A 25,135-nucleotide genomic window follows, 5' to 3' on the forward strand; every position below is an offset into this window, starting at 1 on the left:
CATACAGACACAGACAGAGACAGACAGACACAGACCGATACAGACAGACACAGACAGACACAGACAGAAACAGACAGACACAGACACAGACAGACACAGACAGACACAAACACAAACAGACGCACAGACAGACAGACGCACAGACAGACAGACGCACAGACAGACAGACGCACAGACAGACAGACGCACAGACAGACAGACGCACAGACAGACAGACGCACAGACAGACAGACGCACAGACAGACAGACGCACAGACAGACAGACGCACAGACAGACAGACGAACAAACAGACAGTTGCATAGACAGACAGACAGACACACAGACAGACAGACAGACAGACATGCACAGACAGACAGACAGATGCACAGACAGACAGACAGATGCACAGACAGACAGACAGATGCACAGACAGACAGACAGACACACAGACGCAGACACAAACAGACACAGACAGACACAAACACAAACAGACGCACAGACAGACAGACGCACAGAGATACAGACACAGACAGATACACAGACACAGACAGATACACTGACACAGACAGACACACTGACACAGACAGATACACTGACACAGACAGATACACTGACACAGACAGACACACTGACAGACAGACACACTGACACAGACAGACACACTGACACTGACAGACACACTGACACTGACACTGACAGACACACTGACACTGACACTGACAGACACACTGACACTGACAGACAGACTGACACTGACAGACACACTGACACTGATGCAGACACATACAGACACATACAGACACAGACACAGACACAGACAGACACAGACCGATACAGACAGACACAGACAGACACAGACAGAAACAGACAGACACAGACACAGACAGACACAGACAGACACAAACACAAACAGACGCACAGACAGACAGACGCACAGACAGACAGACGCACAGACAGACAGATGCACAGACAGACAGACGCACAGACAGACAGACGGACAGACGTGCAGACAGACAGACGCACAGACAGACAGACGCACAGACAGACAGACGCACAGACAGACAGATGCACAGACAGACAGACGCACAGACAGACAGACGCACAGACATACAGATGCACAGACAGACAGACACACAGACAGACAGACGCACAGACAGCCCCACAGACAGACAGACAGACAGATGCACAGACACACAGACAGACAGATGCACAGACAGACGCACAGACAGAGGCACAGACAGATGCACAGACAGACAGATGCACACGGACAGACAGATGCACAGACAGATACACAGACAGACAGACAGGCAGATGCACAGACAGACAGACAGACAGATGCACAGACAGACAGACAGACACACAGACAGACAGACAGATGCACAGACAGACAGACAGACGCACAGGCAGACACACAGACACACACAGACACACACAGACACACACAGACACACACAGACACACACAGACACACACAGACACACACAGACAGACGCACAGACAGACACACAGACAGATGCACAGACAGACGCACAGACAGACGCACAGACAGACAGACAGACAGACAGACGCACAGACCGACAGACAGACGCACAGACCGACAGACAGACGCACAGACCGACAGACAGACGCACAGACCGACAGACAGACGCACAGACCGACAGACAGACGCACAGACCGACAGACAGACGCACAGACCGACAGACAGACGCACAGACAGATGCATAGACAGAGGAAGCGAGATGACAGTGTGAGATAATAATAAAGGTGGTAAAGGAACAGATACCTTTGACCTGTCTGTGATATGAATATTATAATTGTTTAGTTTCATCCTCAATGTGGGATATTTGATTAATGTTCAGAGGTTTTGATTCCACAGAATCGATGAGAGACAGATGTGATTCTGGAACCCCAGACCATCGGAAAGAGCAGTACTCTCCGAGTCCATTGAGCTCTGAATAATTGGCTTTGTAGGTCATGTGCAGTTCTGATTTTTCTAGCAATAACTTGCAACAACAAAGGATGCTCAGTCTGCCACTGGCATTGGAAGCCAGCTTTGCTATGTGGTTGACCTAGGAGAGGTCATAGATGATGATCATGCCTGCAAATCCAAGAGACTGAATCTCTTTCACTTTCTGACCATGGAAATTCAGTACTCTTTGTTAATTCATCTATTACCTACTAATGTCCTTATAATTGATGTAAAAATACACTGAAATCTTCTCGTGCAAGCCAGCATGTGATACATGTATAAATTCCTTGTGAGCCTTCTCGGTTAAAAAAATAATAAACTCCATTCTCCTTTTGTCTCTTCATCCTCAACTCTCTGATCCTCCCTTTTCTCCTTTATCCTCCCTCCTCCTGTTCCTCTTCTCAAATGTTTTATTTATCTCCTTTTCCCCATTGTGTACACATTGTTGAAAGTGCCTTTCTTCTTTCTTTATTGAATGCTGCTCGTTGTTCATGTTGATTTATTACTTTAGTAGCGATGGGAGGCTTCTAAACAGGTCGCTTATGTCCTAACACAGATTCATACACTTTGTGAGTCTCTCAGCTTGTCCGTCACCGACCAGCAGCTTCCCATGTTCATCAGAATCATCCAACTGGCAATTGCCCTCTATTATGGAGAGATTGAGCAGCCTGAATCCACAGCCAGTGATAAGGAGGACCACTGGGAGTCCATAACAACATGTGGAGGTCAGTACATTGATTTATTTGTTTGGAATAGTTTTTTAAAATTATTACTGTGTGTAGATAAGTTTATGTATGCACATTGAATTACATTTGTAATATAAATTGTTCATATAAAGGGGTGCCCTACATCTGGCAAATAAAACACTTAGTTCTTCATGCAGCTATATGAATCAAATTGGTGCCCCTTTATATGAACTTTTCTAGAGCATTACTTGGTTCCTCCTAAGAACATAAAGGTAGTCCAGCATGCACACGAGATTTTTTGAATGCCCCTTATTTTGTATTGTTTGGCATTTTCTACAAGATATGGAATGTCCCTTCTTTTCTATACATTGCCACATGATGCATACCATACAAAATGGCCTTTTCTATGCCCCTGCCATTTTCCCCATGAATACTCTGACACTTCACCCAAACAGAAACAACAAGAACGGGCACTCGGTAGAGCGCATACCTTCGCCGCAGCTACTGTTCTGTACTTGGTAAAAATACGATTTTGACCTTTTCGTGACCTTGACCTTGACCTTTGACCTGATTGCTCCCAAAATCTAATCAAATGTGTCCCGTATAATAACCAATCATCCCACCAAATTTCATGCAATTCGGTTGAATACTTTTTGAGTTATGCGAATAACATACACACACACACACAGACATACAAATAAATACACAGCGATCAAAACATAACCTTCCGCTTTTGCGAAGGTAAACAAAAAGCTAATATTAAAACACAAACTGTTGGTCATTTTCGAGGATTAATCATATCTTAACTTTTACGAATTGTGCATTAACCATCTCTGTTAATCTTCTCCCATTTACTCCATTTTACATTTATTTTAAATAATAGAAAAATACACATTCATATTGTCACATGAACTTGTGTGAAGATGTTCCAATGTGAACTGAACTCCATAATGAAGACTTGGTAAATTGACCCTTTGACACTAAAATGAAGGTATGAATGGGGTAATTGATGCAACCAGGCTGTCTCTCTGCCAGAGCTTCAGGAAGCAGTACAGGATAGGGATGTTTGGAGAAATTTGATCATGAATGTCACCAGAAGTCGATCACGGCTTGATGGAAATCGATAACAGTACGGGTACGATGAACATTTTGGTTTCGTTTATACTTATGTACGATAATGATCTCAATTAAAGGCTGAAAATATGTGGTCATTTGAGCACAAATTAAGTACAAAGGAAATCGTCCTACAGTATTGGTTGTACGGTGGTGAAGTATAGTTGGTTGTACAGTATATATCATTGGTTGTGCAGTGCTGGTCATGCAATACCATTGCATCTCCATTTTTATTTGTTCTCAGGAACATGTAAATAATATGTAAATATGTAAAAAGAGGGAGCGGAAGACAAGATAGGGAGAGAAGGGGAAGCACACAAACACTTGAGAGCACACAACATTTGACAGCAGGGAGATGTGTGGGAGGGAGAGGGCTTGGGGGGAGGAGGCGTGGGAAGGGGGGGGGGGGGGGTGGGGAGAAGTATAAAACACAAGGACACCAAGGACTTCCAGGACAGAAGTTGGTATTTCAAAAAAGTGGAATTGGGGTGAAATTAGCGGGGGTAGAAAAGATCAAGGTTTTGGATGGGGCAAGATAAGAGATGGTGGTGAACAGCTGTTTTAAAGACCTGGAGGGTGGAGTGGGATTGAAGAGAGTGAGGGAGTTTGTTCCAGAGGTGGGAGAAAAGAGGAATGAAGGAGTGAAGGTGAGCAGAGAGTTGTGCAGGAAACCACTTTTTCACTTGTATTAGTGTGGAAAAACCACTTTTCGCGCTTGTGTTAGTGTTGAAAAACCACTTTTCGCACTTGTGTTGGTGCAGGAAACCACTTTTGCACTTGTATTAGTGTGGAAAAAACACTTTTTGCACTTGTGATAGGGCGTCAGGAAGGGCATCCGGCCATAAAAACATTGCCTCAAACAGGGAACCATGATTGTCATGGGGCCCGCAAGGCTAACCCCTGCTCTAGCGGGGAAAAATGGCCTTAAAACGATCATTCATTCATTCATTCATTCATTCATTCAGACATGTGTACATGTTTTTTTCAGGCTTGAAATGGACAGTGGAATTTTCTAGATTTACAACTGTTTTTCTAAGTGGACACTGTTTGTTTTTTTTAAAATAAATTTCCTCAGCCCTCAACATTCAACACTTTGTGTATACCAAGTTATGGTGGATTGTTCTTTTGCAGAACCTGCATTTCAAATGATTGTCCTAATCTGGTTATTTGTGTATATATGATCTTGAGCATTTCTCTCTCTCTTTTTTATTCGACGAGATTGAGGGCCGCAGTGCTGTTTTGAGTAAGTTGTGAGGGGGCACCAAAACAAGAAAAAAGTCACAAGATGGTGCGAGTTGCCCACTTTTCCACGATGTAGTGCAGCATACACACAGCTACTTGTGTATGTGAGATATTGAGGCCAGACGGATATGGAAGATGCATTCCTTTTTTGTCGCCCTCTGGCCACAACTATGAAAGGCTGTGACGTTTTGCAATGGTGGATTGCTTCCTAAATGAAGGACTGCCTTGGGCCCAGCAGCATTTGCAGCGACAATGTACCAGCCATGTGTTTGGGGCACAACAAGATTTCACAGCTCATGTGAAAGAAGTGAATCCGAACGTGATCATCATTCATTGTCTTCTTCATCGTGAGAACCTTGCTTCACAAAGGCTGTCGGGTGAGTTGGCTGTCGTCATGAATGAGCTAGTTCAAGTGGTGAACTTTGTCAAAGCAAGAGCACTCAACACTCAGCTGTTTCGGAGAATGTGGTCAGACTACGGATCAGAACACATGCACTTGCTGTACCATTCCGAGATCAGGTCGCTTTCGTGGGGAAAGGTACTTCAGTGAGTTGTGACCTTGCGGACTGAGTTCGGATTATTTTTGCGTGAGAAGAAACATGGTTTGGCTGGAGGGTTCTATGAGCCGAAATGGTACAGCATTTGCCTACCTACCTTGCAGACATCTTCGGTGAAGTCATCCAGTTGATCATTTCTATGCAAGGCCGTGATCACATGCTCATCGGACTGACAGAAAAGCTGTCATCATTCAGAAGGAAAATGATTTAAGCTGTGGAAAAGGAAATTTGAGTGAGGGAGGAAAGCTGCCTTCCTGCCCTTGAACGACTTCTGGAAGACTTTCAGGAAGACAAAACCATCATTTGAGGACTTCCAATAAATGTGTGTGGGGCACTTGGACAGGCTTAGCAAATAATTTGAATGTTACATTCCCACTCATAATGTCAAGAAATACAACTGGGTGCGGAATCCTTTCAACGTGGTTGCCGGATATTTGTCTGATGACATTGCGATGCCTGTCAGACTGCAGGAACAGTTGATAGAAATTCAGCATGATGAAGCACTGCACCACAATTTCAGGATGCAGTGGAAGTCCCTCAGTGCCTTCTGGGTAAAAATCCATGCAGAAAAGCCTGTTACTGAGGTTGAAGCTGTGAAAGTCCTCCTTCCATTCATGACCACCTACCTTTGTGAGGCAGGTTTTTCAGCACAGACTGACAAAGACAAAGCTTTGAAACAGGTTGCAGCCCGAACACAATCTGCACTGCACCTTCCATGATGAAACCCCACTTTGAAGATTTAGCAACAGCTTAGCAAAATCATCCTGCTCATTAGTTTATGTAGTTCGCAGTGGCATTGGTTGACACGCTGTTGCAATTATTTAAAATATTTGTTCACTTTTTGTTTTTATTTTGTTTGTAGGCCATGGGTCACCAGCATACTCAATTGTCTGGATTTGGGTCATTGCCTAAAAAAGTTTAACAACCACTGCTTTTGGCCATTCTGCCAGACAAATGTGGCCAGACTTGAAAACCTTCACGAAATGCTGATTCTGCTACAAAGGGTTTTGTGGTTCTTTGTCCACTGTGCCAACCAAAGCAGAGGTATAGGCAAATGTTGCTACTTATCAACTACCAACTGTGCCAAGGCTCAACACTACAACCTACAACGCAAGTGTCAGTCAAAGTATTTCCACTTTTTTTTGTTTAAACCACGTAGCTCGTCCAAAGGTTTTGTTATAGTGTAGCAGTGCAACCAATCCTTGGCTTTAAAGACGCAGCATGTGCTAGCTCAGGGTGTTTCTACATGTGTTTCGGTTGGTAGAGTTTTTATTTTATGAAGTTCTGGATCAGTTTAAAAACGCATTATCCAGATCAGCAAGAGTGATGGCTCCTTTTAGAATCCTTTCATTAGGCATGTTTTGTGTTTGTTGAGTTGTTTAACTGCTCTGCTAGCAGAAGCTCATCACTTTTTCACCACAGGATTGATCCATCAAAGGTTTTGATATAAGTTTATTAAGCTGGATGTTAAAGCAGCTTCAAGAGTAGCTAGCTTATTGTGTTTTCAAAATGGCTTACAAGTGCAGTATGTAGCTACTTTTTATGATACTAGGAGTAGGTTGTAGCTTTAACTAACTAACTTATTCAAAGTTGCTTCCCAATGATTGCCAATTGATAATCTGTCGTATTCTCCCATTGAAAGCTCACTTTTAATCTGAAAGAGACCTGCGGCAGTTGTAGACCAGTAAGAGTTCCGACTAAAACAAGGTTAACAAAGCTATATTTGAGTCAACCTTGGAATTATCAATCTTTCGGTGATAAAATCAGAGCAAAGAATACAAATGGGTGTAGTAGTGAGTTGAATGGGCTCCTCAGCATCCAACGGTACTGGATATCTTTGTTACTCCTTAAATTAGCAATCACAGTTTAATTACAAAGAAATCGACAATCGGATAAAGGTGGGCGCGATTCGGAAAATTTTAAGTCCGCTTACCGCTTATCCGCTCCGCCAGCCCGTGTAGTCCGATTCGCTTATCCGCTTCAGCGGCCGAAAATCTTAGTCCGCTTACCGCTTATCCGCTTATCCGCTTCGATTCGATTTTTTAAAAGCGCTTCGACGTTTTTAAAGCGATTTTTGACGTTTCTAAAGGGAATTTAATGCTTTTTAAGCCTAAATAGCCATTTCTAACTACTACAAAGACAAACAAAGCTTTTAAGATCAAAAATATACATTTTTATTTGAATAAAATTTATTCAAAATTTATTGAAATAAAGTTTTCCACTCGACTCTACTCTACTCTACAGTTAATTTAAATATAATTTTAATATATGCAAGTTACATTAAAGAAAAATCAATTTGCCCGTCCTTTCTTTGACAAGAGAGTCTACTAGTCAACAGACTAGCAGTCTGTTGACTAGTCCTCGTCTTCCTCCTCCACCTCGTGGGCCTTCTTGAGGATTTGGAGGTTGCCCTTCATGAAGACGAGGGCCTCGAAGTTCGGTGCAGCTAGGGCCGACCTCTTAGGCCTGAGGATGTCCGACCCGTAGCTGAACACGCGCTCGACCGAGGCAGAGCTCGGGAGCGGCGTGTTATGCCTGAGAAATAGAGTTACCCAAGCATCACGGAACTCGAGCGGGAAGAGATTGGGCGAGAGCCCCGGGTTCCCCCTCAGCGGCTTCCTCGACCAGTTGTTGACCTCTTCCCTGATCTTCTCCTCGAGGTTCTCCTCCTGCTGCCCCTCCTCCATGGCGAACAGGTAGTCCGTACTGCTCGAGCCAGGCTGGGGTCCCTGCTGGGGGGCAGGGTCCAGGTGCTCGTCAGGCAGGACGAGGGCAAGCAGGTCCCTGATGAGCTTGTCCCTCACCAGGTCGCAGATGGCGTCGTTGTTCTGCCTCCTGCAGATGGCCCTGACCGTGGCGAGCTTGTGCTGGGGGTGCAGCGCCGTGGCCATCAAAAGGTCCATGTCCACGAAGAGGTGGCTGAACCTGAAGTAAAAGAAAAGTTATAAAACAAATGTCAAATAATTTCAGATTTGTAAATTGAAAAATTAAATGTCATTCAACTGATTTTAATTCATTTCAAATGAATCATTAGACCGGCAAGGATTTTTAATCATTTAATAATAATATAATATAAGAAGAAAGAAGCACTTATTAATTTTCAACTCGTTGCGATAAAATATAATAATAATATAAGAACTAACCTGCCGTCACGTTGATCTCAGCCGACTCGATTGAGTCCAGCGACATCCTGCTCTCGCTGCGCGCCTGCTGAGGGGTCAGGGCGCAGATCTCCTGACTGTCCTCCACGTCCCCCATCATGTTGACCGCCGGGTTGTGGATGTCGCTGTGCTGGGACTGCTGGTTTGCGTCGCTCGTGTGCCTGTCCCTGGCACTGCCGCTGGGCTGGAGAGTCAGAAATCTCTCCATCTTGAAGTTATTGCCGCTCTAGCGTCCAATAAAATATTCAGTTTTCACTTATTATTCACTTAAATAAATATTCACAATTCTAGAGTAACGGCTCAGGCTAACAGCTGATTTGGCGAATCGCGATGCGCTTTAATTTTTCGGTAGTCCGCTTACGCTTATCCGCTTCGGTTTCCGGGGGTTGTTCCGATTCGCTTATCCGCTTCGAAAACGTTAGTCCGCTGCAGCGGATAAGCGGATAAGCGGACTTTCGAAGCGGACCGCCCACCTTTGCAATCGGACAGTACAGGATAAAAATAATGTTGAGTAATAAAGACATTGTAAAGCTGCAATGCTATGAACCACAAGAGCCTGAGATTGAATGAGTTGAAGCGGTAATCGATTGCCTCTTCAATGAATGTGGCATACCGATCAGGTTTGTTTGATCATCACATCGTGCCAAAGAGACTGAGAGACACACTCTGATAAAGAACTTTAGCGTTTGGAGAGAGACCCACAGCCTTGCAAAGCCGAACATCTACAGGGTCAACATCTTCAGGACTACACCTCACAGATGCCATTGCTTCCACCTGGCTCTTCAGACAAGATTACCTGATCGGAATGGATTCTGATATGGAATTTGTAGCATCAGCAAAAGCAAATATTTCTATAGTCACTCCACGGCGCATCTCTACACACACTCCACTTTGTTGCACTACAGACTGACCGTGTGTTTGTTGTCCGCATAGGTATTGGCCATTAACTAGAAACTGCATTATCTGGGTTGTCTGCTTTCCTATCTGAGCACTGCGCTTATGATGCTGTGACCCCCAGGATAAAATCCTATTTGCGTTGTTTTTATACGTTCGTTTTTTACAAATGTCTTTGTAATGCGCTTAAATTTTTAAGTGCTTGCAAGGACATTTGTACAAAAAGGAACTTGTAAAAACAAAGTAAAGATATCCTAATTCTCCTGTCCTACATGTGATAAGCTGCGATAATCAATAACATGCGATTCCATTTTTCAGGCCAAAGTTGGAAAAAGTAAAAACTCATTTTGAATATACGACATACATGCTCAAGAAAAATACAATTACATAGGTCTCCATATTTTTAAGTTATAGGATTTAATTGGTGTAGCGAACACACTTTGGACTGCAGTCATGAAGTTCCATTTTTATAACTGCTGTGATGGAGATTTTGTGTTAAGCACTTCACATGTATCAAGGCATGTACACTATGCACATTTGCTAAAGTACCGTAGCAAGGCTTGCTTCCTGGTAATTGCTGTCTGTGTTTGCTCTGGACTTGCAGATCAGGTTTTTGGTGCTTTCATTATTTACTGTTTATTTTTATTTCACATTGTTGAAGTCTCATGGAAGAATGCATTGGGTGATGTTTCACAGCATAAGGAGTAGAATCTCTTCACCGGCCAGCCTTGGGTCCACCCAGGAGTGCTTTAAATGTGCTTTGCATGCTGTGTGTGCTCACGTTGTCGTCTATGATACGCTAAATCGTGCTGTTCCATTGTTGTGCAGACCTTCCAAGTGTTGATGAAAAGAGGATGGCGGGGTTTGGTTGGTTTTGATTTGAGATCTCGTCAAAATAAAAATTCTTTTCTTCCCACAGGCATTTGGCATGGAGAGAATGTTGTTTGCAGTTTGTGCCAAATTTATAGGTTACCAAAGACTTGTAAAACCCCACTAGACTGCTCCATGTGCTATCTGTGTTAGAGCAGTCATCGGGATTATGGAAAGCTTGGTTCTGGGAAACTTAACACTTTTCACAGGTTCATTGCCATGTCACCGGGTATTCGTTGAACTGCAGTTATTTCTGCAAAAACGTTCTCGAATGCAAGTGTTCAATTTTATCGGTGTTTGGATCCGGGAAGAAGCCACGTTGTGGGCCTGCTTCGTCCTAACTAAACAGTGTAGGACAGTCTGTGTTCATGGTAAATTTGCAGGTTTTACCGCTCTATGGTGGAGCTTATTGATACGTAGTGATTTTTATATATTGGCTTTACTCATGATTTTCATGTGTTTTGTTGTTAAATAATCATATTATTTGGTTACTTGCCTACTGTGGGATCAAAGTCTTAAGAATGTCCATTCATGCTTATGAAAATGGCAATGCTGGTTGACAGGGGGTGGTGGGTCTGTCAGGGTGACCTCAAATTGTAGCACACACCTTTACAGGGCAATTATGGAATTAGTCTAATGGAATTTTATTATTATTTTGATAAAACATTTCACAAAACTCGGTTAGTGGGTTTAAAGTTGATTGAAGAAATAGAGGTGTGATAGTGGGATTTGGATAAGGTTGCTTGTAGTGAAATGGACATGCACATGGGTGAATGAACACATCTCGATTAACAACATTCTTGGGATGAACCAGCTTTTAAAATGTTGATTTTGCTGAAGGTAGTTGAATGTTGCTGCATTCTCATTGGTCGCATGTGGATAGACAGCTGGGTTTTTAACCAACAATCCAATGGTGTCATGATGGTTCTCCTGTGATTAGCTTGATTTCCAGATGCTTACAATCCATATCCTTAAAACACTGTCACCTTCACTTGGATTTTAATCCAGAATCTCTCGGAGGCAACACCATTATGTTTATCACCAGGCCACCATTGTACCCACAGTTTGCTTGCAAAATTCTCGAGTTGTGATGTATCTTGGACATTGTACATCATCCTGTTGCTCAGGTTCTCTCATAAAAAAAAACGATCCCATCTAAGCACCGAGGCTGTTGATGTAATGTTCAGTATGCAGTGGGTATGTATGACGTGTGAGCTGTATCGTATTTTTGCTCTCGCTCATCCATTTAGATGGGAAGATTCCACTGGAGGTTGGAGACCATCAGTCTTTGCTGGCACTTGATGCAGAGGGCCAGCAGGGGTGGACTTCCTGGGCTTGGTCCTTTGTACCAGCCATTGTAAGCTATGTGGATGAGGAAGATGAAGATTTTGAACTTTATGACGATTATGCAGAACATTCTGGAATTCACACTCGAGGCATTCTTAGTCAGCGCCCACGGCCTCCTAAAGAAGCTATTCTCTCTGTGGGTTTCTACATTACCAGATTCACAGTGGTATTTAAGGTTTGTACATTGCTTTATATGGAATATCTTGTGACAATTTACCATTTTCCCATATTTGTGCACCCATGTTAATTCTTATTCTGCTTTTGTGAAAATTTATTGGGAGATTTGATGGCTCCTCCCCTTGGGAGATTCAATGGCAACTCCACTTGAGAGATTACATGGTCACTCTGCTTGGAAGATTGGATGGCCCCACTGCTTGGGAGATTATATTTAATGGCCCGGCCATTTGGGAGATTATATTTGATGGCCCCACCGCTTGGGAGATTCGATGGCCCAGTCGCTTGTGAGATTCAACATCACCGCCACTTGGGAGATTTGACAGCCCCGCCACTTGGGAGATTTGACGGCCCCACTGCTTAGGGATTTGGCGGCCCCACTACTTGGAAGATTTGATGGCCCCGCTGCTTAGAATATTTTACGGCCCCACTACTTGGAATATTTTATGGCCCCACTACTTGGAAGATTTGATGGCGTTGCTGCTTGGGAGATTTGACGCCCTGCCGTTTGGGATATTTGACAGCCCTGCCACTTGGGAGATTTGATGGCCCCTCATTTTGGGAGATTTGACTGCTCCCCCGCTTGGGAGATTTGACTGCCCCACCGCTTGAGAGATTTGACTGCCCCACCGCTTGGGAAATTAGACATTAGACGGCCCTGCCGCTTGGGAGATTAGACGGCCCCACCTCTTGGGAGATGCAATGACCCTGCCTCTTGGGAGATGCAATGACCCTGCCTCTTGGGAGATTAATTTAAGAGTTGGGTGCCTTTACTATTTTTATTATTCTTGACTCTATGTGTTCTTAGGTGACGGAAAACCATGTTGACTCTGCCTACTACAGTCCAGGGAAAGTTTCCTTCAAGCCAATCCTTAAATGGATCCAGGAAGGGACTGCGATTGATGTGAGTTTTCCTACTGTGGTGATAATGTCGGCTACATTTCCATCGATATTTGCAAGCCCAAATGATGTTGTACTCAGTCGAGTCAGTACCTCTGAGATCGTTGGTGTTGTGATCCCACCCTGCTAGGGAAACCTCTCTTTACACTCCCCACCCCCACTAACCTGGTTTTACATTTTACACTGTATGGTCACTTTACATTCCTCACACAATATATGGTCACTTTACATTCCTCACACAATATATGGTCACCGAGAAGTCACATTTAATAGTACTAGGGCATGCCCGTACTATATCTATATCTAAAATTATATCCCCCCCCTCTATTTACATGAAATGGTTTGGTCCAAAGCGAACGGCTTGCGAGTACGGTGACAATCCCCCCCCTCTATTTACATGAAATGGTTTGGTCCAAAGCGAACGGCTTCGGAGTTTGGTAAAGAAATCGCCATAGCGTGCCCAAACGCGCAGGAAAGCGAAAGAATCGCAAATTTAAGGAAATGCCCGTACTTCCGTAAGGAAGAGAAAAGAAATGAAAAGGAAAAACATTCCAAACCGCGAGGGAAAACAACACGGCACGTCGACACAACAACGTGTCCTGTGATTGGCCGTACGTCGCTGCCAGTAGCTGCCCCCCAAAAAAAGCTTTCACCGTCCGGCGACTGAATTTAAGGGGAAAAATAAAACGCTCTTCGCTTAAAACAACGCCCTTCGCTCTGACTGAATTGGGACAATGTTTTTATGTTTTTAATTGAATTACTATCCGTAATGGCGCACGCTCTCACGGGAGCTCCGGAAGGTCGTATATCGCAGTTACGATGAATCGCAAATTAGTTTTTATTAGTTTTAAAACATAGTTTAACGCCAACATAGCGCCAACATAGTTTGCAAACGTGAAATAAATGAATACGCTCTCAAATGTGCCGTCCGAGGCAGAGTCTGTTCGCCACGTTCGGCACACGTGATAGCTCGCTGCTCTCTGATTGGTTGAATCGTTTTTTGGACATAGCTCGGTAACTGCTTGTCCGATTAATTTCAAACCTTGAAAAGGCACATCCTCGGGTCCCCAGCAATATACCTGGCAAGTTTCAAGTATATCGGACCGGTAGTTGTCGAGAAACAGCGGTCACAGACAAACATACATACAAACATACAAACATACAAACATACAAACATACACACAGAGATTGCTGGAATTATAGATAGATATACTGTGGCCTGAAAAAGTATTCATACTCCCCCAAAGTTTGCACATTTTGATGACACCTGAGCTTATTTAATGATGCTTTCAAATCAAACTTAATGTATAGAGTCTACACAATCTACTCCAAAGCGATAAAGCTAAAAAAATGCAGATAAAATGTGAATAAGTTGGATCAACATTGAAAATCAGATGATTCTCAGTTGCATAAGTATGCAAACCCTTTGCCTAATTAAGCTGAAATCACTTCAGGAGCAAATTATTTGCGTGAAAGGTTACAAAATAAGTGTAGTAGGATTCACCTGTATGTAATCAGTAGTTTAACCAAAAAAATTAAGCTCCCACCCTTATCTAAGGTGTTCCAAGGTGCAACTCACTTGTTCAACCAACAAGGGAAACATGAAGACCAAGGAGCTTTCCAAAGAAGTCAGGCATACAGTCGTGGAGAAGCACCATTCAAGAGAGGGTTCTACGAAGATTTCAGTCACTCATTATCCCTTCGAGCATGGTGAAATCCATCATTAAGTGGAAGACGTATCATACCACACAGACTCTACCCAGATCAGGTTGCCCATCCAAACTCAGCAGCCGGGCAAGCAGGAAACTGGTTTGGGGTGTCACTGTAAATCCAGCAATGACTTTGAAAGATCTGCAATGTTCTATGGCCGTGAGGGAGGTCATTGTTCATCAGTCAACAATATCCAGTTCCCTGCACAAAGCGGGCCTCTATGGACAGGTGACAAGAAACAAGCCATTACTGAAAAAGATGCATCTAAAAGCTTGTATAGAGTTTGCAAAAAAGCATCTTGATGATAATAAAGGCATGCCGAGAAAAGTTTTGTGGTCAGATTAGAGAAAGTTTTTACTTTTTGGTCTAATTTCAAAGTGTTACATCTGGCAGAGGCCTAACACTGCACATTACCCAGTCAACACCATCCTCACTGTGAAGCATGGTGGTGGCAGCATCATCTTATGGGGATGCTTTTCTTCAGCAGGGACTGGTAAGCTTGTCACGATAGAAGGGACAATGAACGTTGCAAAAAAGTCCAGGAGAATCTTTGATGAAAACCTGCTTGAGTCAGCCATGAATCTGAAACTGGGTAGAAGATTCACATTTCAATGGAACAATGAATCGAAACACAATGTTAAAGCCACAATGGAGTGGCTGAATAAGAAGAAAACAAGTATGCACTACCGGTCAAAAGTTTTAGAACACCTCAATTTTTCCAGCTTTTATTGAAATTTACGCAGTTTAATGTCTCAATAAAATAAACCACCTTTAGAGGCCATTTTTCCCCGCAAAGCGGGGGTTGGACTTTTTCGGGCACCGTGGTTGTTGTTGTTTTTGTTGGTCCTCTTTTTGAAGCAATGTTTTTTTCTCAATGTACTCTGAAATTAAGCATAGAATAAATAAACAATTGGAGATAAAAAAGAAATCATAGAATCATTTTGTTTAACAAAATTTAATGAAAATTTTTGACTCAGCAAAGTAGCCACCTTTTGCAGATATAACCACCACACACTCGTGGCATTCTTTCTGCAATGGAAATCAAATATTGTTTGGGAACTTCTTCCCAATACTGTTGCAGAAGTTCCCACAAATGTGTTGCACTTGTAGGTTGCTTTGCTTTCACCCTTCTGTCCAGTTCATTCCAAACCAGCTCGATGGGGTTTAAGTCTGGAGACTGTGCTGGCCATTCCATGATTTGAAGCCTCCCGCCTTGTTCTTTTTCTCGAAGGTAGTTTTGACATAGCCTGGAGGTGTGTTTAGGGTCATTATCTTGCTGTAGGATGAACCCCTGACCAACTAGGCGTATACCAGAGGGTATTGCATGGCGCTGCACAATGCTGTGGTAGCCCTTTTGGTTCGGGGTGCCAGTCACTCTGTGCAAGTCGCCGACTCTGGATCAAGCAAAATAGCCCCAGACCATCACGCTTCCTCCTCCATGTTTGACAGTTGGTGTCACACACTGAGGAACCATCCTTTCGCCTACTCGACGGCATACAAAAACCCTGCGTGATGAACCAAAGATATCAAATTTAGATTCATCGGTCCATAAGACCTTCTTTGAGTCTTCAGTAGTCCACTGGCTGTGCTTCATGGCCCAGGCAAGCCTCTTTTTCTTATTTTGCCATCTTAGCAATGGCTTTCTTACTGCCACTCGACCTGTCAAACCTGCAGCTCGAGGTCCTCTCTTCACAGTTGAAACTGAGACTTGCTTACTTTGACCAGTGTTAAGCTGTGCTTGAAGCTGTTGTCCTGTGAGCCACCTATCATGCAAGCTGTTGACTCTCAGAAACTTGTCTTCTGAAATCTGTTGTGGCTTTGGGTCTGCCAGACCTCTTCCTGTCAGAGTTTCCTCCAGTTTCCTTCTTCCTGCAGTGCAATATTGTCCAAATAATGCTTCAGAGGGTGTAATAACAGTCTGTTCCAATACTGTTTTTATACAGACAGGGGGTTTGTAATCAAGTAATCAGCAGAGGTTGGGACACCTGTAGGAATTGTTTGCATCAGCTTTCAGGGCTTAATTTACTTACATTGCTGCGCTGTAAGCTGTTAACCCATTACTTGTTCCCTGAAGAAGGCCTTTTTTTTAAAAACAATTTATCTGCAATTTACATTATTTCCCCGTTTTTGCTAACCTAAACTTTTTTTAAACCTCAAGCAGTTTACTGCTTACCTTTGTACCATTTGAGGTTATTCACTGGACATTAAACTGCGTAAATTTCGATTAAAACGGGAAAAATTGAGGTGTTCTAAAACTTTTGACCGGTGGTGTAGATACATTAAAAGTACACCACCCCTATGCCAAAATATCTTCTGGCACTTGGCGATGCTGCCATGCAGCACAAATACGCGATTGAGAGGGAGATGTATACAATAATTGATTAATTACATAAATAAAATAAATAAATAAATAAATTCTAAATAAATAAAATAAATAAATAATTAATAGAAGTAAAATAATTAATTTCTTAATTGGCTAATAGCATACCTAAACCACCAGTTTCTTCCAAAGCTGTAACGTTAATTAATTTATTACAAAATAATAATCGAAAAAATTAAAAAATTGACCACTTGATTAATCAATGTATAATTAATTGATTAATTGATTAATCAATAAATCAATAATATCATTTATAGCCTTATCACTTGGTCACTATCGTGTCCAAATATCAGCTTCTGACCTCAAAAGGTGCCCGAGATATTTCCCAGTTGAGAAAGAAAATAAATACAAAAACAACAAACACAACATGTATTTTAAGGCCATTTTCCCTGCTGGAGCGGGGGTTAGCCTGAAAGAAAGAAAATAAAGAAGTGATTAATAATTAAAAATAAATATATAATAATGGCAAAGTACTAAAATTATGAATCAATTGGCTAATAGAATACCAAAACAACCACTGTTTCATCCGAATCTGCAGCTTAAAAAAAATTAAGTAATTAATTAAATAGTAATTAAATAATGAAATGATTGATTAATCAATAAAACTAAAATACCCTTTACAGCCAAATCGCTTGGTCATTGTCTTGTCCAAATATTAGCTTTCTAGCTTAAAAGGTGTCTGAGATATTGCTCAGATGAGAAAGAAAATAAATAAGTACTTAATAAATCGATAAAAGTTAAATAATTAATCAATTAATTGATTAATCAAAAAACTAAAAATGCATTTTTTGCCAAGGCACGTGCTCACTATTGTGTTCAAATTTCAGCTTCATAGCTCAAAGGATGACTGAGATATCGCCCGGACAAATCAAACAAAGAAACAAGAAAGCAGGAAAACAATCAAACAAACGGAGTGAAAACTGAGTACTCCCTTTCGGCACGCATCATCCCCGCTCACTTTTAAATTGTGTGGCGGTTTAAAATTGTGACCTGCAAGTGATTGACAGACAGTCAAACAGACCCAAACAGACAGACAGAATAACAAACAAGACCAACCAATATACTTGAAAAATCTTTGATTTTGCAAGTAACAAACACCGGGTGCCCATCGAAGCATTTTTTTTTTGTTGTTGTTGTATACCAGATCGAGGCTCGTGAAAGAGCGAACATTAATCACACAAAAAGTCAAACCGACACAAACCAACACATAAAACCCAAAATAAGGGGAGCGGTAGACAAGATGGGAGAGAGGGGGAAGGACACAAACACAACATTTGAGGGCAGGGACATCGATAGAACTGTGGGAGGGAGAGGGCTTGGGGGGAGGTTGGAGAGGTATAAAACATATGGACACTGCAAGGACTTCCAGGAAAGAAGTTGGAATTTCGAAAAAGTGTATCTGGGGTGAATTAGTGGGGGTAGAAAAGATCAAGGTTTTGGATGGGGGAAGATAAGAGATGGTGGTGAACAGCTGTTTTAAAAGACCTGGAGGGAGGAGTGGGATTGAAGGGAGTGAGGGAGTTTGTTCCAGAGGCGGGAGAAAAGGGGAATGAAAGAGTGAAGGTGAGCAGAGAGCGTAGATTTTGGCAGTTTGACCATAAGAGGGTTGCTGGCAGATCTTGTGCGACCTGTCGGAATATTTGGGGCACAGAGAGAGCTGGGGGAGCAAGGCCGGAGACGAGTCGGTAGAAGACAGAAAGACCACCAACCTGCCTGCGGTGAGTGAGTGAAAGGCCCTCGGAGTTAGCTTCATCGCAGGAGATTCCAATGATTCTGAAAGCTTTGGTTTCAACAGCGTGAAGTCGAGCTAGGTGTGAGGCAGGAGCACCGGCCCAGAGGGGGGAACAGTATTCCATTGAGCTGCGGATGAAAGCCTTGTATGTGGTGAGGAGCTCATGTGTGCCAAGGAAGGACTTCACACGACGGAGGGTGCCCAGTCGGCGACTGGCTTTGGAGGCCAGCTTGGAAATGTGCTTTTCCCAAGAAAGATCTTGGCAGATAGTGAGACCCAAAAGCTTGAGCGACAGAACTTCTTTGAGAGGATTGTTGAGAAAGTAGATGGGAGGGTTTTCCAGTCGGTCTTTTCGGAGAGACATAGTAAGAGTGTGAGATTTGTCAGGATTGAAAGACATGTTTCACTTGTTTGACCAGTCTGTGATTTTGTCCAGGTCTGCAGAGAGTGAGGAGGCTGCAGGCTGCCGATCTGAGGGATGAGGAATGGAGCGACAGAGAGTGGAGTCATCAGCAAAGAGATAGAGAGGATTTTCCAGAGAGTCGGAGAGATCGTTGATGAAGACCAGAAAAAGCACAGGGCCCAGAACACTACCTTGGGGATCTCCAGCCAGAACAGGAAGAGGCGATGAGAGAAATCCATTCAGGGCCACACGTTGACCCACGACCAGAGTGGAAGTCCGCAAGCCAAGCGTGGAGATTTCCATGGATACCAAAGGAGGAGAGTTAGTTTGGTGAGCAGAGCTGGGTGCCAGACCGTATAGAAGGCACGTGATATGTCAAGGGAGACAGCTCTGATTTCCTGTTTGGCATTGAGGACCTTCATCCATTGTTGAGACAGCAGAAGCAACATGTCCATAGTAGAATGACCTGGTCTGAATCCAAATTGATGATCGGAGATCAAGCCATTGGAGAAGAGGAAGGATGTGATATCCGAAGCAATGATGGATTCCATGACTTTGCTGATAATTTGGAGCAGGCTGATTGGTCTGTAGTTGCCAGGATCTGTTTTTGCACATTTTTTGTGTAAAGCGGTGATGTTTGCTGATTTCCAAGATCCTGGCAGATGACCTTGAGCAAAAGAGAGGGTGAAAAGAATAGAGAGAGGGTGAGATAGAGTGGCAGAGCAGGATTTTAGGACCCGTGGGCTGATGCCATCTGGTCCAGTTGCAGAATCAGAGTCGAGGTTTGACAAAAACTTCTCCACCTTGTCAGGAGAGAAGGACACGGAGTCCAGGAGCAGCTGGGTTCGACTGGCTAAGGTGGGAACAGAGAGAGATGGGTTTGGGACACAAGATTTTGAGGCAAACACAGAGTTGAGGCATTCGGCTTTGTGACGTGCGGTGTCAACTGTGTAGCCATTTGAGGTGAGGGAGGGGATGGAGGGGGAACAAACACCAGAAACGGATTTGACCAGATGCCACCAGGATTTGGAAGAGCGAGACAGGTTTGAGAGTTCACTCTTGAGAGTGGAGAGATATTGTTTCCTGGCACTCCTGAGGGTAGACACACACTTGTTCCGAGATTGGTGGAAGGAACTGAGATTGCCTTCAGTTGGATTTGCCTTCCAAGAGGTAAAGGCAAGTTGTTTCAGGGCAACTGCCTCACCACAAGATTCAGTTTATCATGGACGGGAGGAAGGGTAAGACAACAGAAGACAAGATGGGATAAATCTGTCCATGAGAGAGAGAGCAGTTTGTTTTGGAAGAATTCCCAGGAAGAATTGATGTCCGGGGCAGTAGTTGATGGGAGACCAGTCCAGATGATTGATGGCTGCTTGCAGCCCGTGCCAGTCGGCCTGAGTGAAATGCCAGACTCGTCGATGCTGAGGAGGCTCTCAGAATGGTCAGAGAGATGTCCACTTTAACAAGCACATGATCGGAAGAACCGATTGGAGCAGAAGAAGAGCAGCAGACATCTGCAGGGAAGTTTGTCATCACCAAGTCTAGAAGAGAAGATACTCCATTGACTGAGATCCGGTTTGGGAAATTGACAGATTGTGTCAGTCCCAATGAGTCACAGAAGTCCTTTGCTGAGGTGCCATGGCTGGTGAGAGAGGAACCCACACCCAGCCAGCTGGCATGATGACAGTTGAAAAAAAAACAATTTGATTAATCAGAAAACTAAAAATGCCTTTTTTGCCAAGACACGTGCTCACTATTGTGTTTAAATTTCAGCTTCATAGCTCAAAGGATGAATGAGATATCACCCGGACAAATCAAACAAAGAAACAAAAAAGCAGGAAAACAATCAAACAAACGGAGTGAAAACTGAGTACTCCCTTTCGGCACGCATCATCCCCGCCACTTTTAAATTGTGTGGCGGTTTAAAATTGTGACCTGTAGGTGATTGACAGACAGTCAAACAGACCCAAACAGACAGACAGAATAACACACAAGACCAATCAATACACTTGAAAAATCTTTGATTTTTCAAGGAACAAACAAACAAACAAACTGGAGTGATCAACGTACTTGGCAATATATATTTTTTGCCATGTAACAAACAAAAGGAGTGAAAACTGAGTACTCCCTATAAGCGCGCGTCATCACCGTGCCCCTTTCGGTGCCTGGAGATGATGTCATGCAGCCCTGGAGATGGATTAGGAAAGGAGTGGTGTACAATAAATGTTATTGACTGGCCCAGTCAAAGTCTTGACTTGAATCCAATTGGACATTTACGGTGACACTTGAAGATTGCAGTCCATCGATGATCCCCAAACTTGGCAGAACTAGAGCAATTTTGATGTGAAGCATGGGCAAAGATTACACCATATCACTGTGCAAATCTGGTGGAGACCTACCCAAAAAGACTCATTGAAGTCATTGCTGCAAAAGGTGCTTCCACCAAGTATTAAACTAAGGGGCCGAATACTTTTGCAACCAGTGAATTTTGATTTGTACAATCGTGGCCAAAAATATTGGCACCCTTGCACTTTTTTCAAATAACTCACAATTTTTTCTAGAAATAAGTTGAAATTGACAAAAGTATTTGGTATCCACAATTCTTAATTTCACTGTTAATATTACAGAACCTTTGTTTTTGATCTAGAACTTAATATATCCTTTTAAATCAGAAAATAAAAAGAAATGGCATAGACAAAATATTGACAACCTGGACTTAATATTTGGTAGCACAGCCTTTGGACAAAATAACTGCAGTGAAGCGCTTCCCATAGCCATGAATGAGCTTCTCATACCTCTCTATGGCAGTTTGGCCCACACTTCTTGTGCAAACTGCTCCAGTTCTCCCAGATTTGAAGGGTGCCTTCTCCCAACTGCTGTTTTCAGATATCCACACAGGTGTTCAATGGGATTTAGTTCTGGACTCATTGCTGGCCACTTCAGAACATTCCAGCATTTTGTCTTCAACCATTCCTGGGTGCTTTTTGAAGTGTGTTGGGGTCATTGTCCTGCTGCAAGAGCCATGACCTTCGACGGAGATCTAGTTTTCTGACACTGGGTTGAAATTTGCGCTACAAAATGCCTGGGTAATCTCCTGATTTCATGATGCCATGCACATATTAAAGGCACCCAGTGCCAGAGGCAGCACAGCAACCCCAAAACATAACAGAACCTCCTCCATGTTTGACTGTAGGGAAGGTGTTCTTTTCTTTGAAGGCTTCATTTTGTTTTCTGTAAACATGGAGATGATGTGCTTTACCAAATAGCTCGAATTTGGTCTCATTTGTCCACAGGACATTCTACCAGAATGATTTTGGCTTGTTCAGGTGTTTTTGGCAAACTCCTTTCACGCTTCCTCAGCAGTGGGGTCTTTCTAGGTCTCCTACCATAGAACGCCCTTTCATCGAGTTGGTGACGGATGGTGTGAGTTGAAACTGTCATACCTTGTGTCTGAATGTCAGCTTGAATCTGTTTGGTAGTTGATCGAGGTGCTTTCTCCACCATTCGAACAATTCTTCGCTGCAATCTTCGATCAGGTTCACGTTTGCAGCCACATCCAGGGAGGCTGGCTACAGTGCCATGGGCCTTAAACTTCCTGATAACATTGCGTATGGTGGACACAGGAACATCAAGATCCCTGGAGATGGACTTGTAGCCTTGAGATTGTCAATGCTTGGCTACAATCTTGTGTCTGACTTCCTGAGATAATTCTCTGGTTTTCTTTCTTCTCTCCATGCTCATTGTGGTACACACAGTGACACAAAACAGCAGAATGACTCATTTTCTCTATTCAAACTTGTTGAATGAGTGATTTTTATATTGCAGGCACCTGCAACTCACCACAGGTGAGTTCAAATCCGAAGTAAAGGAGAATGACCTGCTTGAAATCTAATTATTTCGAACAATTTCAAAAAGGTGCCAATAATATTGTCCGTGCCATTTTCGGATTTCTGTGTGGAATAAGCTAAGATTTAGTAATCGTATCAGCTTTTTTTTGTTTTGTTCCATTGCAAACCAAAGAAATACACATGTGGATACCAAAATATATATTTTAATTTCAACAATTTTCTGCAAGAAATAGTGCATTATTTGAAAAAAGTGCGAGGGTGCCAACATTTTTGGCCATGACTGTACATGTTTTTTTGGAGGTATTCTTGATATGTAATCTCCTTCATTTTTAACAGTGCTTCGTTTGACCCCTTCAGTTATGAACAAAAAAGTTCATTTGGAAACATTGTTTTTACATAATTCATAATCCTCATACTAAAATTCGCAATTTGGTGTCGGTCTGTCTGTCTGTAAGATTCGGTCGTTACTTATCCAATCGCAACCAAACTCGACATGGAGACGGAGGGTCACAGGATGGAGGTTGTAGCGATTTAACTTCCCCTGTACTCCTACCCAAGGGTTTATTTTCCTGCCAAGGGGATTGCCCATCCTATTAAAATAGCTTATCGTGGTGTTCTTCCAATGTGGCTTTTAATAACAAAAGTAATAACAACATTCATGATAATAGCATAATATTCGTGTTATTACAAAGCAATATTAATACGAATAATATCCTCCCTCCCCAAAGGGTTTCTTATTTGGGCAAACGCCATGTTGACGTTTATAAATAGCTTGTTGTGGCGTTTTGTGTAAAACCTTTACTATAAGTAAAAAATTTAATAAACACACAAACACGTATTGTTACCTTTTTAAACAGTCGCTACTGTTGTTTGACACTAAACTGAAAGAAATTAGGAGGAATCCCGACATTCGTGTGGCAATCTATGCTTATCGTGTCGAGAAACGGATCTGAGCTAAGATCTATTGTAATCTATATACCACACAAAGGTTAATAACGTGATCCTTCCTGCCACTTCCATGTCGTTTTTCCAAGGCATTTTTGGGGCGTTTTTTCAAGAACACTTCCAATAACTAAAGCAACAACAACACTTTGATAATAGCATAATATTAATGTTATTATAAATCAATATCCACCTCTCGCCAATGGGTTTTGTCACTTGTCAAATTCCCCCACATACCCTACTCCCACCCTTATGGAAGTAAATTTTATATAGGGAACTTATAATAGTGAGGAATGGTCTGATCCTTTCAATGACCTGATCTAACATATTATGGTGTCAAGCACAGTCTGATCCAAAGTTTCAAAAAAGCCTGTGCCATAGTAGCAACGTGTGGTGAGGCAAGTGTAGCAAGCTGATCCACGCTAGTTCATCTAAATGTGGCATTATTGGTAGGGGGTGAATACTTTGGCAGGCCACTGTATTTATGACTTTATATGTTTTTTATTTTGCAGTAATGTGTTTGATCCTTCATTGCATTCTTGATGCTTACATAATGTAATATACAGTGCGTATCATAAAAAAAGTAATCCCAATTCAAGGGGTTAATATGCAAAGGTTATTTAGTTTGACAATTTACATGTGGTTTACCAATTATGAGGAGATCCTCAGCTTTCCATTGATGCCTTTCATGCATCATTGCTGTCACACATGACCGAGTACATGTTCATTGAAAATTACAAGTTCAAATCGCATTTTTACAAGTTTGGCTAATCGGTGCAAGACAGTTTTAAATGGACGCATTACTTGTTGACTGCCAAGTTGATTATGTAAAATTGTTAAGCTGGTCTGGTAATCGTCGGTTGCGTCATCCTTCGTTTAAGATGGGTATTTAAGATGGGCCTAAAGTGTATGGGTTTAGAGACAGTCTGAGCCATTGAAAAGATGGTTCAACTTACGACTGAACAGCGGACCTTCGTGGTTACAACCTTTCACCAAACTGGAAGTTTGCGGCGAACTTGTGATGCGTTCAGGGAACGTTTCCCAGAACGGGAGCCTGCATCAGCCAAAACCATCTGGGCAAATGTTAGAAAATACCAAGAGCATGGCACTAGCCTCAACCGCAACAAGGAGAATTCTGGTAGGAGGCGCACTGGGCGATCGGAAATGAACATTGCAGCAGTAAGGCAGCAAGTTTTGGAGCATCCTAGGGATACCAGCGCAAGATGA

The 25,135-nt window shown here is 42.7% G+C and overlaps 1 protein-coding gene across 1 annotated transcript in view; it reads left to right on the plus strand.

The window, feature by feature from the left end:
- VPS13B (vacuolar protein sorting 13 homolog B) overlaps positions 1 to 25,135 on the plus strand; it is a gene marked incomplete in the record, with an annotated part of 603,006 nt that overhangs the window by 129,175 nt on the left and 448,696 nt on the right. Inside the window, 3 exon segments of the mRNA XM_078786778.1 lie at positions 2,506 to 2,674; positions 11,723 to 11,994; positions 12,802 to 12,897. Of these exon segments, the coding sequence (XP_078642904.1) occupies positions 2,506 to 2,674; positions 11,723 to 11,994; positions 12,802 to 12,897 (537 nt within the window).

This window comes from Myxine glutinosa, chromosome 11, assembly GCF_964187855.1.
Source record: "Myxine glutinosa chromosome 11, kmMyxGlut1.1, whole genome shotgun sequence".
Taxonomy (NCBI): Eukaryota; Metazoa; Chordata; class Myxini; order Myxiniformes; family Myxinidae; genus Myxine; species Myxine glutinosa.